Raw genomic sequence first — 15,615 nt, 5'->3', positions numbered from 1 at the left:
TAAACCACAGAATTTATATGCATGTATTCATGAACAATGGACATGGACAACAAAGCTGGGGACAGGGTGGGGAGGGAGGTGGAGGGGAGAATCATTGGGGGGGAAAGGAGAAACATCTGTAACAAAAATAAATAAATTAATTTTAAAAAATTAAAAAAGAAAGATAATTCTGTGAGAAAGACCATTTTTCAGATTCTGTTTATTTAATTATTCATAAAATAGTTTGACTTCATTGTATATTTGCATTTATGTTTTGTGTTTTGAGACCCGTAAAAAAATTGTAATAAACTAAGATATGTATTTGATTCCAAAATGTAAATCTGATGTTGTTTTATTATATTCTAGTTCCTGAGGAAGTGGAACCTGTCAATATGGAAAGCATGGGTAAGTCAAAATACAATTTAAAAAGTGTCCCCAGGTACAATATGCAATAAGCAAGTGCAAATAGTATAAATTGAAGCAATTGATCAAAATGTACATGGACTAATATTACATCAGGTCATTTAAAATATAAATTGAAAAATTTTAAAGAAAGAATAAAAAGTAAGCATGGAAGAGAGAATTGTAAACTGAGAAATGAACTCAGGCCAACCTGCCCCTTCCAAATCCAAATTGAATGATTATTGACAGATCTTTTATAATTATAAATTGTGGTGGACCAGCAACTTATTACTTTTATTAGAATCACATTATTAAAACTCTGGCTCACAAGCAATATTTATGTGTACTTCACAGTAAGGTTCCACTGTTTCAGGGGGAGAGGCTGATTTTTCAGCCAAGAAACCAGAACTGGGACAGCCAAACTAACGTTGCTCCTATCTTTAGAGGCTAAATAACTAGCAAACCTCTGTTTTTGTTGTTGAAACTTTCTCTTAGAGTTGACTTAGATGATGAGTTTCGCATTTGAAAACAGAGGAAACAGCGAGGGTGGAAAAAAGAAAGATCTAAGAGCCTGTGGGCCGGGTTGGAGATTCGGGCTGTGAATCGTAGGCAGCTGTCGGCGGCGTTTAGGCAGAGCAGGGACAGGATCTAACTTACGTTTTGACTGGGTCGCTCTGGCTAGCGCTCCGCTGAGAAGAGCAGGGGCAGGGACAGAAGCAGAGGGCGCTGAGGGAGCTACTGCAACCATCCAGGGCGGAGAGAGGGCTGGGTTGGGCCAGGGTGGCAGAAGGGTGGAGATGTGGAGCATAGAGGTGGGGAGCCGTAGGAGAATGTCAATGAGTAAGAGGCATCGGAGCAGACTATACTGCCCAACAAATATTTGGAATTAATGAATGCACCACCTCTGATGGGGGGAGCCATTTTTAACCCTTTTCTCCTCCCACACCCACACTCCCCTTTAAACCAGCCCGACTCCTGTCAATTTCACCTCCAAAATAGATCTCAAACTTGTTCACTTTCCCATCAGCTCCACATCTACTACCTTGTCTAAGCCTCCACATTCCTCACTTACATTAGTTCCTTAGCTCCACCTGATGTCACTGCTTCCACTCAGCCTCCTGTAATCCATTCTGAACGCAGCAACCTGCCATGTCTCTTTCCTACTTTAACTCTCCCAAGGGTTTTTTCTTTGTCCTTATAGTTGTCCTGGCTCTGCCTTCCTCTGTGGTCTTTTCTCTTCATCCTCTGCCCCCACCTATGGTTCGCCAGTCTTGCCTAGCACAGAACATACCAAACTTGTTCCTGCCTCAGGGCCTTTGCTCTTGCTCCAGGTGCCCGGATAGCTCTTTCTCCAGATCTTTATGCAATTATCTCATTGTTCAGATCCAGTATCCAATCCCATCTCTGGAAGAGGCATTTCCTGAAGGCCTCTCTTTCACCTAGTACCCTTGCCTTCACAGCACTTACTGTAATTCTGAAGTCAAAGTAGAGTCAATTCTCATTCTCGGTGGAAGTTCTCCGTAGTCGCTGTGAACACTAAATTAGCAAATGCTGAGCTATTGCACTCAGGTCAAATACAGGGTTAGATTCCTATGAGCCTCTGGTCATAACATGTTCATTAACCAATTACTATATAGCCTTTCTATGTGTGTTTATTTTTGAAAGACACTTTATTTAATATATATTGTTAATTCATTAACATTGAACTCACAGACAACAGCACCGTAACTCGCGCCTAAGCCATCCTTACCTAACATACGTATTTCCTCCACAACCCGCACCACAGCCTTCTTACGCTTAGGAACACCGTGCAGCACTTCCGCACCACACCTGAGGACCATTTTAAATAACAAAATCACCAGTAAGAAGCACAAAATTGTGGCAGATGTGACACTAACTAGACAATGGAAAGGATACCTGTTTCCAGTATGAGCACTGAAACAGGACAGCGGAGCGTCGTCTTGTTTGACCTCGGTGGGCGACGTGCACATCGGACCACTCAACTCTCTTGCCACTGGGAGCATGTCCACTGGTGGCCATGAAAGCGCCACAGCTGTTGATTTGAGAGTTACAAGTAAATTTTAGTAAGTGAATTTTCAAATACAAAATCCACAAATCACTGTATTTATTTGTTAATGCATTTATAATTTATTTACACACACACACACACACACATACACACACACATTCCCTCCAGAACAGAAACTCTTGTTCACCACTGTACCCTAATGGCTGGAACAGACCTTGACATATAATACCTACTCAATAAATATTTGTTGATTGAGCCCTGGCCGGTTTGGCTCAGCGGTTAGAGCGCCCACCTGCGGTCTGGAGAGACCCGGGTTCGGTTCCCGCTAAGGGCATGTACCTTGGTTGCAGTTTGTCCCCGGCCCTGGTTGGTCGTGCGGGTGGTGGCCACTCGATGTGTCCCTTTCACATCGATGTTTCTCTCTCTCTCTCTTCCTCTCTCTCCCTCCCACTCTGTCTGTGCAAAAAGTGGAAAAATGTCCTTGGGTGAGGATAAAAAAATATATATATATTTGTTGATTGATTGAATTCATGAATGGCTGGATGGCTGGATGAATGAATTGCTTTCTCTGCTCTTCCTATCTAAGTAAACCCACCACCATGTCTACCTTCCTTGGTTCTATCTCTCACCCTGTTTTCTTCTAGTTAGCACTTGTCACAATTTGTGCTTAGGTATATCTGAGTGTATTTGTCTTTTTTTTTTTTTTAGATAAGCAAACAAGAATTTTTTGAGTGCAACAAAAACACACTTAGGGCAGTAAAACAAGGAAGGACATAGAAGAAGCAACAGGAGAGCCAGGCGAGCTGCTTCGGCTCACTGGAAGTCAGAAAAGGGGGCCTTGGAGACAGGCTCAAGGGATTAGCCCAGGATGAGCTGCCACTGCTTATTGCAAGACTCATGGGGTCCCTTGGAGTTTAAGAGATCCGTGCCTGTCAGGGAAAGAGAGGGAAGGGGATGGCATGGGTGTGCTCCCTGGAGGAAGAGCCCCTGTATTTGTCTTTTAATGTGTCTCACCCTCTAGACTGTCTACCTTGGCACTAGCATCATGCTTTTCACATAGTAGTTGCTCAATAAATATTTCTTGACTACATTAGTTGACTGGTAAAAAAAAATCCATGAACCTGAGAAGGGATATGGTAGAGATGTTTCAGTTGGGAGTGAAAGGACTGAAAAAATAGAAGTGAGTGTATTTGTTTAAGAAGAAAAACAAAACAAAACAAGCAAACAAACCTCAGTACTTTGTAGTGAGACTTGAGGACAGATTGTGATTTAGGTCCTGTTATACCAGAACCTCTCTCCTCTACTCCAAGACTCCTCTCCGGGTAACATCAGGGTCCCTCTGACTTCCTTGCTGCGGGGTCCAGACATTATCAGACATCACTCAGGGCTCATGGCTGTCACTCTCTAAGAGACAAGGATTCTCTTTTCTTCAGAGAGACCAAGGGATCCACAGACTAGCTAAACAACTGTCTCCTGAGGACCTGACGGGCAACGTCTAGAGGCTGCTAGAAAAGATGTAGGACTTGTATACACAGCTGACGTTGACGGAGCAACCGCTTTGCACCCTGCACACTCTGTCATCCCTTCAGCTCTATAATGTAACATCATCATGGCCCTGACAAGAGGGAGGTGCTGGGACTCCCAAAAGTTAAATAATGTACCCAAATTATGTCATACTTTAATACAGGTTAGAATATCAGTGATTTATTAGTTGCATATTGCTGCCATGACAAACTACCACAAAATTCATTATCTTACAGTTTTGGAAATTGGAGTCTGAAATTACTTTCACTGGGGTAAAGCCCAGGTGCTAGCAGGGCTGGTTCCTTCTGGAGTCTCTGAAAGGATAATATTTCCTTACCCTTTTCAGCTACAGACAAGCTGTATTCAGTGACTCTTGGCCCCTCCCCCTATCTTCAAAGCCAGCAGCACAGCATCTCCTAAACTTTCTCTCTCTTTGACCTCTGCCCCCACACCCATGACATCTCCTTCCTTGATGCTGACCCTCCTGCCTTTCTCTATAAGGACCCTTGTGATTACGTCAGGCCCATCTCAGGGGCCCAAAAATCTGCCCATCTCAAGATCATTAACTTTTCCGCTAAGGTCATTAACTTAATCAAGCAATCAATTCACAGGTGTCAGGAAGTAAGCCATGGACATCTTTCGGGGGATATTATTCTGTTCCCCACAAGTGATTTATTGCACAGGTTTTGGAATTAGAGAGACCTGGTTCAAATCATGATTCTGCCACTTAGAACCGTGTAGCCACAAATGGTTTCAGCTCTCTGAGTCCCCACTTCCTCATCTGAAGAATGAAGTAGCGATACCCACCCAGCTCTTGAGACTGTTGCAGAAGTTGGGTTCTGGAGTACAGGCACATTTTCTTACATGAAGCTGTCACAAGGTTCACCTTAACTGTTGTTACTGTATGACAAGATGTTGTAGGTTGCGGTGATGTAAAGGCATATAAATGCCTAATCACTATGTTGTATATCTGAAACTAATATAATAGTATATGCCAAATGTAACTGAAAAATAATTTTTTAAAGAAGATGCCATGAAGATAGAGAATTCAATCAATCAATAATGGAGAGTCCAAAAGAAGACCCACATATATGTGGTCAATTGATTTTCAACAAAAGGGCAAAGGCAGTTCAGTGGAGAACAATAGTCTTCTCAAAAAGGTGAACCTCAATCTATACCTCACATCATACACAACAATTAGTTCAAAATGGATCATAAACCTAAATGTAAAACGAAATATTGTAAAACTTTTAGAAGACAACATAGGAGGAAATCTTGTAAACTTGGATTAAGCAAAGATTTCCTAGATACCATACCCAAAGCCATCAATTTTAAGAAATCTTTGTCTAATCAATTTTCCTTTTACGGAATACTAGCTAGAAATATAAATGAATGAACCATTGCTACATGCAACAACATGAATGAATCTCAAAATAATTACGCAGAGTAAAAGAAGACACACAAACAAGAGTATAATACTGTGCAATTTTACTTATATATACTCCACAAGCAAACTAACCTATAGCAACAGAAAGCTGATCAGTGGCTGCCTGGAGGTGCTGGAAGCATGCTGGGAGGAAGGGCAGGAGGAAACTGGGCATTATGGGTGTGTTCTTTATCTCGATCATGGGATGATTTCATGGGTATGTGCATATATTTAGCAAATTGTACGCTTTATGTACATACAGTTTATTATTTGTTAATTAAATATCAGTGTAATGCTTTTTTAAAAAGTAAACATCAGCCCTGGCCGGTTTGGCTCAGCAGTTGAAGCATCAGCCTGCAGACCAGAGAGTCCTGGGTTCGGTTCCCACTAGGGACACATACCAAAAACAAAAGTAAACATCAACCAAAACATTATATATATATATATATATATATATATATATATATATATATATATATGAAATGCATGAAAGTTATTTAAAGTAATTCTGTTTCAACATGCAGGACATGATTTATATTTCTTAGGCTTCTTTCTTGTTGACACAGTGAGATTTCAAGGATTGAATTGTACACAGTAGAGCTTGAGTCTGTTTTTGGTTTCTGCTCTATCAGTCTATTAGGTAAATGACTGCCACTGCACCCTGTGGTATGTCACCCTGTCACCTCTCTAACTATGTGCGGAGAAGGAGTAAGCCCCACTCCTGAGCTCTGCTGTGTTCACACATTAGAGAGAAAGTATAGCATGGTAGTTAGAGTGCAGGGCCCTGGGTTCGAATTCCAGCTCCCCTATTTCCAACTCCTAGCTCCCGACCTTCAATACGGTATTTGAACTTTGCAGGTCCTCCATTTTCTCAGCTAAAACAAATGGATAGAATTATAGTAACCACCTCAGAATGTTGTGAAGATTAAATCAATTAATGACACGTGTACAGTGCTTAGAGCAGCGCCTCACACGCAGCAGGTGCTCCACAGAAGTTACTATAATTGCCTGTTATTGTGGTTCACCCACATCCTTATGCACTCAGCACCCCAGCCTGGCACCTATCCAGCAGGTCTTGCCCTTGCAGCAGGCACTCCTGACTCTACGCTTCAGGGCGTCTTGCAGTCCGTTTCCTCTGATACAACAACGTCCTCACCCTCCTGGAGCCGCCAACATCCCACTCTGCTGGAGGCTGACTGAGCCCACGGCCCGTCTCCTTGCCAAGCACCACAGCCTGGGGTGCTGTCTTCAGCATAAACCTCAAAGCCCATGTAGCAGCATCCTTTTATTGAATTTTGCCGGAGACCCAGGGAGGTGGCCAGGAGCATCAGGCCTTGCTCTGTTTAGTTTGGCCATTGTTTCGGTAGGGCTTGAAAGTAGTAGACTGTGGGGGTTTTGCCTGAAGTTATTAATGACTGTCAATTGCAACCAGAAACAGTCTACTAGTTTTACTAAGTTCTAGATAAAGGAAAGTTAGATTCTATATTACAGTTGCCTTGATAAAGTCCAATCAGTGTGAAAGGGTCACTTTAGTGAGCAATGTCCAGCTAGTAGACTTTGAAGCATGTTTCGTGGGGGTGAGTGACATGGAACACAGTCTTCTCACTGTCTTTCTGTTTCTTGGATGGCAGAAGGCTGTGGCCTTTGTGATGCCTCGGTGTATGAAGGATGCCACGGTGTATGAAGGATGCCACCTCCTTTTTTGGCTCTAGCTCAGCCTGAGCCTCACAGTCCCACCAGTGGTTTCTAAAGGCTAAACTGCAGAACTCGCATGCATTAGACCCTACAAATGACCCTTGGCAGAGTGTTTTCAAAGGATAATCTATACAGATGAATCAACTCAACAGATGTTTGTTAAGTGTCTTCTAGGTGCCAAAAGTTAGGGTCAGCATTTTGAGGGAGATAAAAATGGGCAGTTTTTCCCTAATTTATGAACAATTTGTATTCCAAATGTTTATTATGCCAACAGATTGTAATCTGGAATATATTTTCCATATGTAATCATTGCTATGCACACAATCATTAAAACCCCCAAATTGCCCTGTCCAGTTTGGCTCAGCGGTTGAGCGTCGGCCTGCTGACCAGAGAGTCCCGGGTTCGGTTCCCGCTAGGGGCATGTACCACAAAAAAACTACCTGAATAATTGTACCATAGGGCCACTAAAGCAAGGGGTAAATGTTTCTGTGGGAAATACATGGAAAATTCCCGGGTCAGAGGCCACATGCACACCCTTGACAGCTCACCTGCTGAGCAGCAGGGGAGGGGGGGGGGCGGCGGTGGAGTATCAGGAGATCCAGGTGTGTGGGGTCTGGGGAAAGTGGGAGTAGGCTGTGGCGCCCTGGCAGCATGGAGTTGAGGGAGGGAGGTCTGGAGGCAGATGCAGAGCCGCGACTGGGGTGCTGGAAGCTGGTGGTGATAAGAAAATGAGAAGAAGGCTTGTTAGAGGGGATGGCAACAGGCAAGAGGACACCTATCCTCTTCCATCCCGTCTCAGAGCCTGCTGCTGCGGAGGACTGGCCTGCGGTCAGGAACAAAGGGACAGGAAGAGCAGGACCGGAGGCCTCTTGAACCTAGTCTCCCTCCTCTTCTGAAGGCAAACCTGGGACTGAGGAACCAGAGGAGGGAACAGGGATTCCCTACCCCACCTTTGTCCCCACTTCCAAGCGTTTGCTAATACAACTGAACTGGGAAATCAGTAGCTTTAACGTGTGAAGAATGGAGTAACACGTCTGACCGAGAAAAGAAGGAGCCCTAGGGAGCAGAGGTACCTCTGTAAAGTCAAGCGAAGTTTTCTTTAAAATAGGAAACCATTGGGCAAATCTGCTTGCTGAGGAAAAGCAGTACAGAGGGAGGAGAAGTCGAGGGGGAGGAGAAGTGAGTGGGCCTCGAGGGCTGAGAAAGGGGAAGGATGGGCAGGTCTTCTAAGTGGAGGGAAGCGGTCAGCTGGTAGGAGGGCTGTGGGACAACCAGGATTCTGTGCTGCACAGACAGGCTTTTTCTGTGAGATATGAAGTGAGGTCACCTGGAGAGAGAGAGAGCAGAGGGATGAGGGTGGGGATGCTTTAGAAAAACAACACAGGTTTGATAGAGCCTAAAAAGGTATTCACACCTTTGAACCAATAATTTCACTCTCAAAAGCTATCCTAAGAAAATAATGCTGCCCATGATGTCTGAAAGTTTGTTGCCTACAGTTTCTTCTAGGATTTTTATGGATTCATGAGTCACATTTAAGTCTTTTATCCATTTTGAGTTTATTCTTGTGTAGGGTGTAAATTGATGGTCTAGTTTCATTGTTTTGCATGTAGCTGTCCAATTTTCCCAACACCATTTATTAAAGAGGCTGTCTTTACTCCACTGTATGCTCTTGCCACCTTTGTCAAACACTAATTGAGCATATTACCTTGGGTCCATTTCTGGGTTCTCTGTTCTGTTCCACTGGTTTATATGCCTGTCCTTGTGCCAATACCAGGCTGTTTTGATTATGGTGGCTTTGTAGTATAACCTGAAATCTGGTAATGTGATCCCTCCAACTTTGTTCTTCTTTTTCTGTGGCTATTTGGGGTCTTTTTTTGTTCCATATGAGATTTTGAAGTATTTGTTCTAGTTCTGTGAAGTATGTCATTGGTATTTTGATGGGGATTGCATTAAATCTATAGATTGCTTTGGGTAGTATGGACATTTTCATGATGTTAATTCTTCCAATCCAGGAACAGGGTATGTGCTTCCACTTTTTTATATCTTCCTCTATTTCTTTGTTCAATGACCTGTAGTTTTCTGCAAATAGGTCCTTTATTTCTTTGGTTACGTTTATTCCTAGGTATCTTATTTTTTTTGCTGCAATGGTAAATGGGATTGTTTACTTAGTTTCTCTTTCTGTGAGTTCATCATTGGCGTATAAAAATGCCATCGATTTCTTGACGTTAATTTTGTATCCTGCTACTTTGCCAAATTCATTTATTAAGTCTAGTAAATTTTCACTGATACATCACCTAAGGCAATAGAAACAAAGGAGAAAATGAACACATGGGACTACATCAAACTAAAAAGCTTCTGCACAGCAAAAGAAACAACCATCAAAATGAAAAAGGAACCCACTATATGGAAGAGCATAATTGCCAATGATACATCAAATAAGGGGCTAATTTCCAAAATATATAGAGTATTCATACAACTCAACAAAAGGAAGACAAAGAACCCAATTAAAAAATGGGCAGAGGACCTAAATAGACACCTCTCCAAACAGGACATACAAATGGCTAAGAGACATATGAAGAAATGCTCAACATCACTAATCATCAGAGAGATGCAAATTAAAACAACAATGAGGTATCACCTCACACCTGTCAGAATGGCTGCCATCAACAAATCATCAAACAACAAGTGTTGGCGAGGGTGTGGAGAAAAGGGGACTCTAGTACACTGTTGGTGGGAATGCAGACTGGTGCAGCCACTATGGAAAACAATATGGTGTTACCTCAAAAAATTAAAAATTGAACTTCCATTTGACCCAGTGATCCCACTTCTAGGAATATACCCTAAGAAGCCTGAACCACCAACCAGAAAGAATATATGTACCCCCATGTTCATAGCAGCACTATTTACAATAGCTAAGATCTGGAAACAGCCCAAGTGTCCATCAGTAGACGAATGGATAAAAAAGCTGTGGTACATATACACAATGGAGTACTATGCAGCTGTAAGAAAGAAGGATCTCTTATCCTTTGAGATGACATGGAGGGACCTGGAGAGTATTATCCTAAGCGAAAGAAGCCAAGCAGAGAAAGACAAGTATCATATGATCTCATTTATTTGTGGAATATAATGAACATAACAGTCTGAGGAATGGGGTAGTCCCAGAGACATGAAAGTGGGATACAGACTGACAATCCCCAGAAGAGGGTGTGGTGGGGGAGAGATAAACCACAGAACTTATATGCATGTATGCATGAACAATGGACATGGAGAACAAAGCTGGAGACAAGGTGGGGAGGGGAGGGGGCAATCATTGGGGGGAAAGGAGAAACATCTGTAACAAAAATAAATTAATTAATTAAAAAAATAAAAAAACTATTCTAAGAAAATAATTTGAAATGCAATTTTTAAAAAATTACTCACTATGTATCTCTTTGTAGAGTTATTTACAATCATTGGAAACAAATGAGAAAAAAAGTAATGTTTATCAACAACAGAACAGTTGAAAATTATGCTACAGAGTTACATTAATTTAAAATGATATGTTAGAAAGATTATATAATGACATGGTAAAATACTTGTGACATGCGGTAAGTGTTAAAGGCAGGATTTAAGATTTCATATGGGATACTACATGTGGAGTGGCTGGGAAGAAATACAGCGAACTATTAACAGAGGTTCTCTCTTGAGATATAGTATTATGGGTATTTATATTTTCTTTTTTAATCCTTTTTGACATTTTTAAAAATAATGGATAGGTTTACTTTAAAAATAAGAACAATGATGTTAAAGTCTTTAAAAAATTTTAACCAAGACATGTACTTAAAGCAAACAATTGCACGTTTCCCATTGTTAATATTTTAAGTTGTTGCATTTAATGTCAAAATTCGGCTTTGTCTTCCCCAGGTCATCCAGAAATTTATCCTTTAGTGTTAACTACCAAGACCCAAGAAATATTCAACTGCCGAATAGATGAAGACCTGACAGATGAACAACCTTATAAACTTATCAAAAAACAAGATATTTTGACAGACTTTTACAACAGAGCTGCAGTATCTGATTTCCACCCAGTCAAAAAAGTCATCCAGGTAAGTACAACATCCTCTTTATTTGTCAGTCTTGCTTCAGGGGATTCCCGATACCTAATAAGTAAGTTGGAGAGATTGCTGCATTGAGATCTGGCATTTGCAAATATTAGCTGGCCCCGCTTCCTGGAATCCTGCTTGATGATCCTCTGGGAAAAGCAAACACGAATCAGTGACTGTCTTATTCCACACCCAGAAAAGCTGATCCTTGCCCATTTTTTTTTTTTTTATAAACTTTTTATTTATTTTTTTGTTACAGATATTTTACCTTTTTTACCCCATTGGCACCCCCCACCCCACCCCACCTCCGCCCCGTCCCCGGCTTAGTTGTCCATGGCCATTGGTATCCATACATGCATATAAGTTCTGTGGTTTATCTCTTCCCACCCCCCCACCCCCCATCCCCTCTTCTGAGGGATGTCAGTCTGTGCCCTACTTCCATGTTTCTGGGTCTACCGTATTCCTCAGACTGTTATGTTCATTATATTCCGTATATAAGTGAGATCATGTGGTATTTGTCTTTTTCTGCTTGGCTTCTTTCACTTAGGATAATACTTTCCAGGTCCCTCCATGTCGTCTCAAAGGATAAGAGATCTTTCTTTCTTACCGCTGCATAATACTCCATTGTGTATATGTACCACAGCTTTTTTATCCATTCGTCTACTGATGGACACTTGGGCTGTTTCCAGATCTTAGCTATTGTAAATAGTGCTGCTACGAACATGGGGGTACATATATTCTTCCTGATTGGTGTTTCAGGCTTCTTAGGGTATATTCCTAGCAGTGGGATCACTGGGTCAAATGGAAGTTCAATTTTTAATTTTTGAGGTAACACCATATTGTTTTCCATAGTGGCTGCACCAGTCTGCATTCCCACCAACAGTGTACTAGAGACCCCTTTTCTCCACACCCTCGCCAACACTTGTTGTTTGATGATTTGTTGATGGCAGCCATTCTGACAGGTGTGAGGTGATACCTCATTGTTGTTTTAATTTGCATCTCTCTGATGATTAGTGATGTTGAGCATTTCTTCATATATCTTTTGGCCATTTGTATGTCCTGTTTGGAGAGGTGTCTATTCAGCTCCTCTGCCCATTTTTTAATTTGGTTCTTTGTCTTCCTTTTGTTGAGTTGCATGAGCACTCTATATATATTGGAAATTAACCCCTTATCTGATACATCATTGGCAATGATGTTCTCCCATACAGTGGGTTGCCTTTCCATTTTTATGATTGTTTCTTTTGCTGTGCAGAAGCTTTTTAGTTTGATGTAGTCCCATGTGTTCATTTTTTCCTTTGTTTCTGTTGCCTTAGGTGATGTATCAGTGAAAATTCTGCTCCGTATGATGTCTGAAATTTTGTTGCCTACATTTTCTTCTAGAATTTGTATGGATTCATGAGTCACATTTAAGTCTTTTATCCATTTTGAGTTTATTTTTGTGTATGGTGTAAGTTAATGGTCTAGTTTCATTTTTTTGCATGTAGCTGTCCAATTTTCCCAACACCATTTATTAAAGAAGCTGTCTTTACTCCACTGTATGCTCTTGCCACCTTTGTCAAATATTAATTGAGCGTATTGCCTTGGGTCCATTTCTGGGTTTTCAGTTCTGTTCCACCAGTCTATATGCCTGTTCTTGTGCCAGTACCAGGCTGTTTTGGTTACAGCCGCTTTGTAGTATAACCTGAAATCTGGTAATGTGATCCCTCCAACTTTGTTCTTCTTTTTCAAGATTGCTGTGGCTATTTGGGGTCTTTTTTGGTTCCATATGAGATTTTGAAGTATTTGTTCTAGTTCTATGAAATATGTCGTTGGTATTTTGATGGGGATTGCATTGAATCTATAGATTGCGTTGGGTAGTATGGACATTTTAATGATGTTAATTCTTCCAATCCAGGAACAGGGTATGTGCTTCCACTTTTTTATATCTTCCTCTATTTCTTTTTTCAATGACCTGTAGTTTTCTGCAAATAGGTCCTTTACTTCTTTGGTTAAGTTTATTCCTAGGTATCTTAATTTTTTTGGCACGATGGTAAATGGGATTGTTTACTTAGTTTCTCTTTCTGTGAGTTCATCATTGGCGTATAAAAATGCCATCGATTTCTTGACGTTAATTTTGTATCCTGCTACTTTGCCAAATTCATTTATTAAGTCTAGTAGATTTTTGATGGAGTCTTTAGGGTTTTCTATGTATAATATCGTGTCATCTGCAAATAATGACAGTTTCACTTCCTCCTTTCCAATTTGGATTCCTTTTATTTTTTCTTCCTGTCTGATTGCTGTGGCTAAGACTTCCAGTACAATGTTAAATAAGAGTGGCGAAAGTGGACATCCCTGTCTTGTTCCTGTTCTTAATGGAAATGTTTTTAGTTTCTGTCCATTGAGTATTGTGTTGGCTGTAGGTCTTTCATATATGGCCTTTATTATGTCTAGATATGATCCCTCTATTTCTACATTGCTGAGCGTTTTTATCCGAAATGGATGCTGGATTTTGTCGAATGCTTTTTCAGCATCTGTTGATATGATCATGTGGTTTTTATTCTTCATTTTGTTTATGTGGTGTATCACGTTTATTGATTTGCGAATATTGTACCAGCCTTGCATCCCTGGAATGAATCCCACTTGGTCATGGTGAATAATTTTTTTGATGTATTTCTGGATCTGATTTGCTAATATTTTGTTCAGGATTTTGGCGTCTATGTTCATCAGGGATATTGGCCTGTAGTTTTCTTTCTTCGTAGTGTCTTTCTCTGGTTTTGGAATTAGAATTATGCTGGCCTCATAGAACATGTTTGGAAGTCTTCCTTCTTCTTGAATTTTTTGAAATAGTTTGAGGAGAATGGGTGTTATTTCTTTTTTGAATGTTCGGTAAAACTGCCCCGTGAAGCCATCTGGGCCTGGGCTTTTATTTGCTGGGAGAGTCTTGATTACCTCTTCAATTTCCTTAGATGTTATTGGTCTGTTCAAGTTTTCTATGTCTTCCGGGAATAGTTTTGGGAGACTGTGTGTTTCCAGAAATTTGTCCATTTCACTTAGATTGTCGAATTTGTTGCCATATAGTTGTTCATAGTAGTTGTTAATGATCTTTTGTATTTCTGTGGTGTTGGTTGTTACTTCTCCTCTTTCATTTGTGATTTTGTGTATTTGGGTTCTCTCTCTTTGTTTCTTGGTGAGGCTAGCTAAAGGTCCATCAATCTTGTTTATCTTTTCAAAAAACCAGCTCTTTGTTTCATTGATCCTTTGAATTGTTTTTTTGGTCTCTATGTCCTTTATTTCTGCTCTGATCTTTACTATTTCCTTCCTTCTACTTGCTCTGGAGTTTTCTTTTTGTTTGCTTTCTAATTCTTTAAGTTGTGAGGTTAGACAGTCAATTAGAAATTTTTCTTGTTTTTTGAGGTAGGCCTGTAGTGCTATGAACTTCCCTCTCAGAACTGCTTTCGCTGCATCCCATAGATTTTGTGTTGTTGTGTGTTCATTTTCATTGGTTTCCAAGAAGTTTTTAATTTCTTCCTTGATCTCCTCGGTGACCCATTCATTGTTTAATATGCTATTTAGCCTCCATGTGTTCAAATGTCTTTGCATGTTCTTGTTGCAATTGATTTCTAGTTTCATGCCATTGTGATCTGAGAAGATGCTTGATATGATTTCAATCTTCTTGAACTTGTAGAGATTTAGTTTGTGTCCTATCATGTGGTCTATCTTTGAAAATGTCCCATGTGCACTTGAGAAGAATGTGTATTCTGTAGTTTTGGGGTATAATTCTCTGTAGATATCTATTAAATCCATTTGGTCTAGTGCTTCATTTAGAGTCTCTGTTTCCTTGCTAATTTTTTGTCTAGAGGATCTATCCAGTGCTGTCAACGGGGTGTTGAAGTCCCCTGCTATGATTGTAGTCGATTTCTCCTTGGAAGTCCTCGAGAAGATTTTTAATATATTTTGGTGCTCCTATATTGGGTGCATATATGTTTATCAAGGTTATATCTTCCTGTTGGATAGATCCTTTCAATATTATATAGTGGCCTTCTTTGTCTCTAGTTATGGTCTTCATTTTGAAATCTACAGTGATACCTCGGTTCTCGAACATAATTCGTTCCAGGAGGACGGTCGAGAACCGAATTGTTCGAGAACCGAAGCAATGAAACCCAATAGAAAGCGTGACTCCACAAAGCGTGACTCTCTCTCTGCACTCACACTGATGACGCAAGCAAGGCGCGCTGGGCCGAATGAACGCCATTCGGCTCAACTCGGCTCATCTCGGAAGTTCGAGTTCCAAATATTTGTTCGGATTCCGAGACAAAAGTTTCTCGAATCTCCTGGTCGAATACCGATTTGGTCGAAAACCGAGGCGTTCGAGAACCGAGGTATCACTGTATTTTATCAGATATGAGAATTGCTACCCCAGCTTTTTTTTTTTATTTCCATTTGCTTGGAAATTTTTTTTTTTATCCCTTCACTTTCAACCTATGTGAGTCTTTTGTTGT

General features: G+C 40.8%; 1 protein-coding gene across 1 annotated transcript in view; it reads left to right on the top strand.

Annotated features, from left to right (window-relative positions):
* Positions 1-380: 380 nt before the first annotated feature.
* The window catches only part of DNAI3 (dynein axonemal intermediate chain 3), a 68,739-nt gene continuing 53,504 nt past the window's right edge, over positions 381-15,615 (top strand). Inside the window, exons 1-2 of the mRNA XM_036256776.1 lie at positions 381-384; positions 10,959-11,140. Of these exons, the coding sequence (XP_036112669.1) occupies positions 381-384; positions 10,959-11,140 (186 nt within the window). The remainder of the gene's footprint in view (positions 385-10,958; positions 11,141-15,615) is intronic.

Source organism: Molossus molossus, unplaced genomic scaffold (genome assembly GCF_014108415.1).
Source record: "Molossus molossus isolate mMolMol1 unplaced genomic scaffold, mMolMol1.p scaffold_m16_p_12, whole genome shotgun sequence".
NCBI classification, from domain to species: Eukaryota; Metazoa; Chordata; class Mammalia; order Chiroptera; family Molossidae; genus Molossus; species Molossus molossus.
The sequence above is the reverse complement of the archived record's forward strand: the minus strand, read 5'-3'. Positions and strand labels throughout refer to the sequence as shown.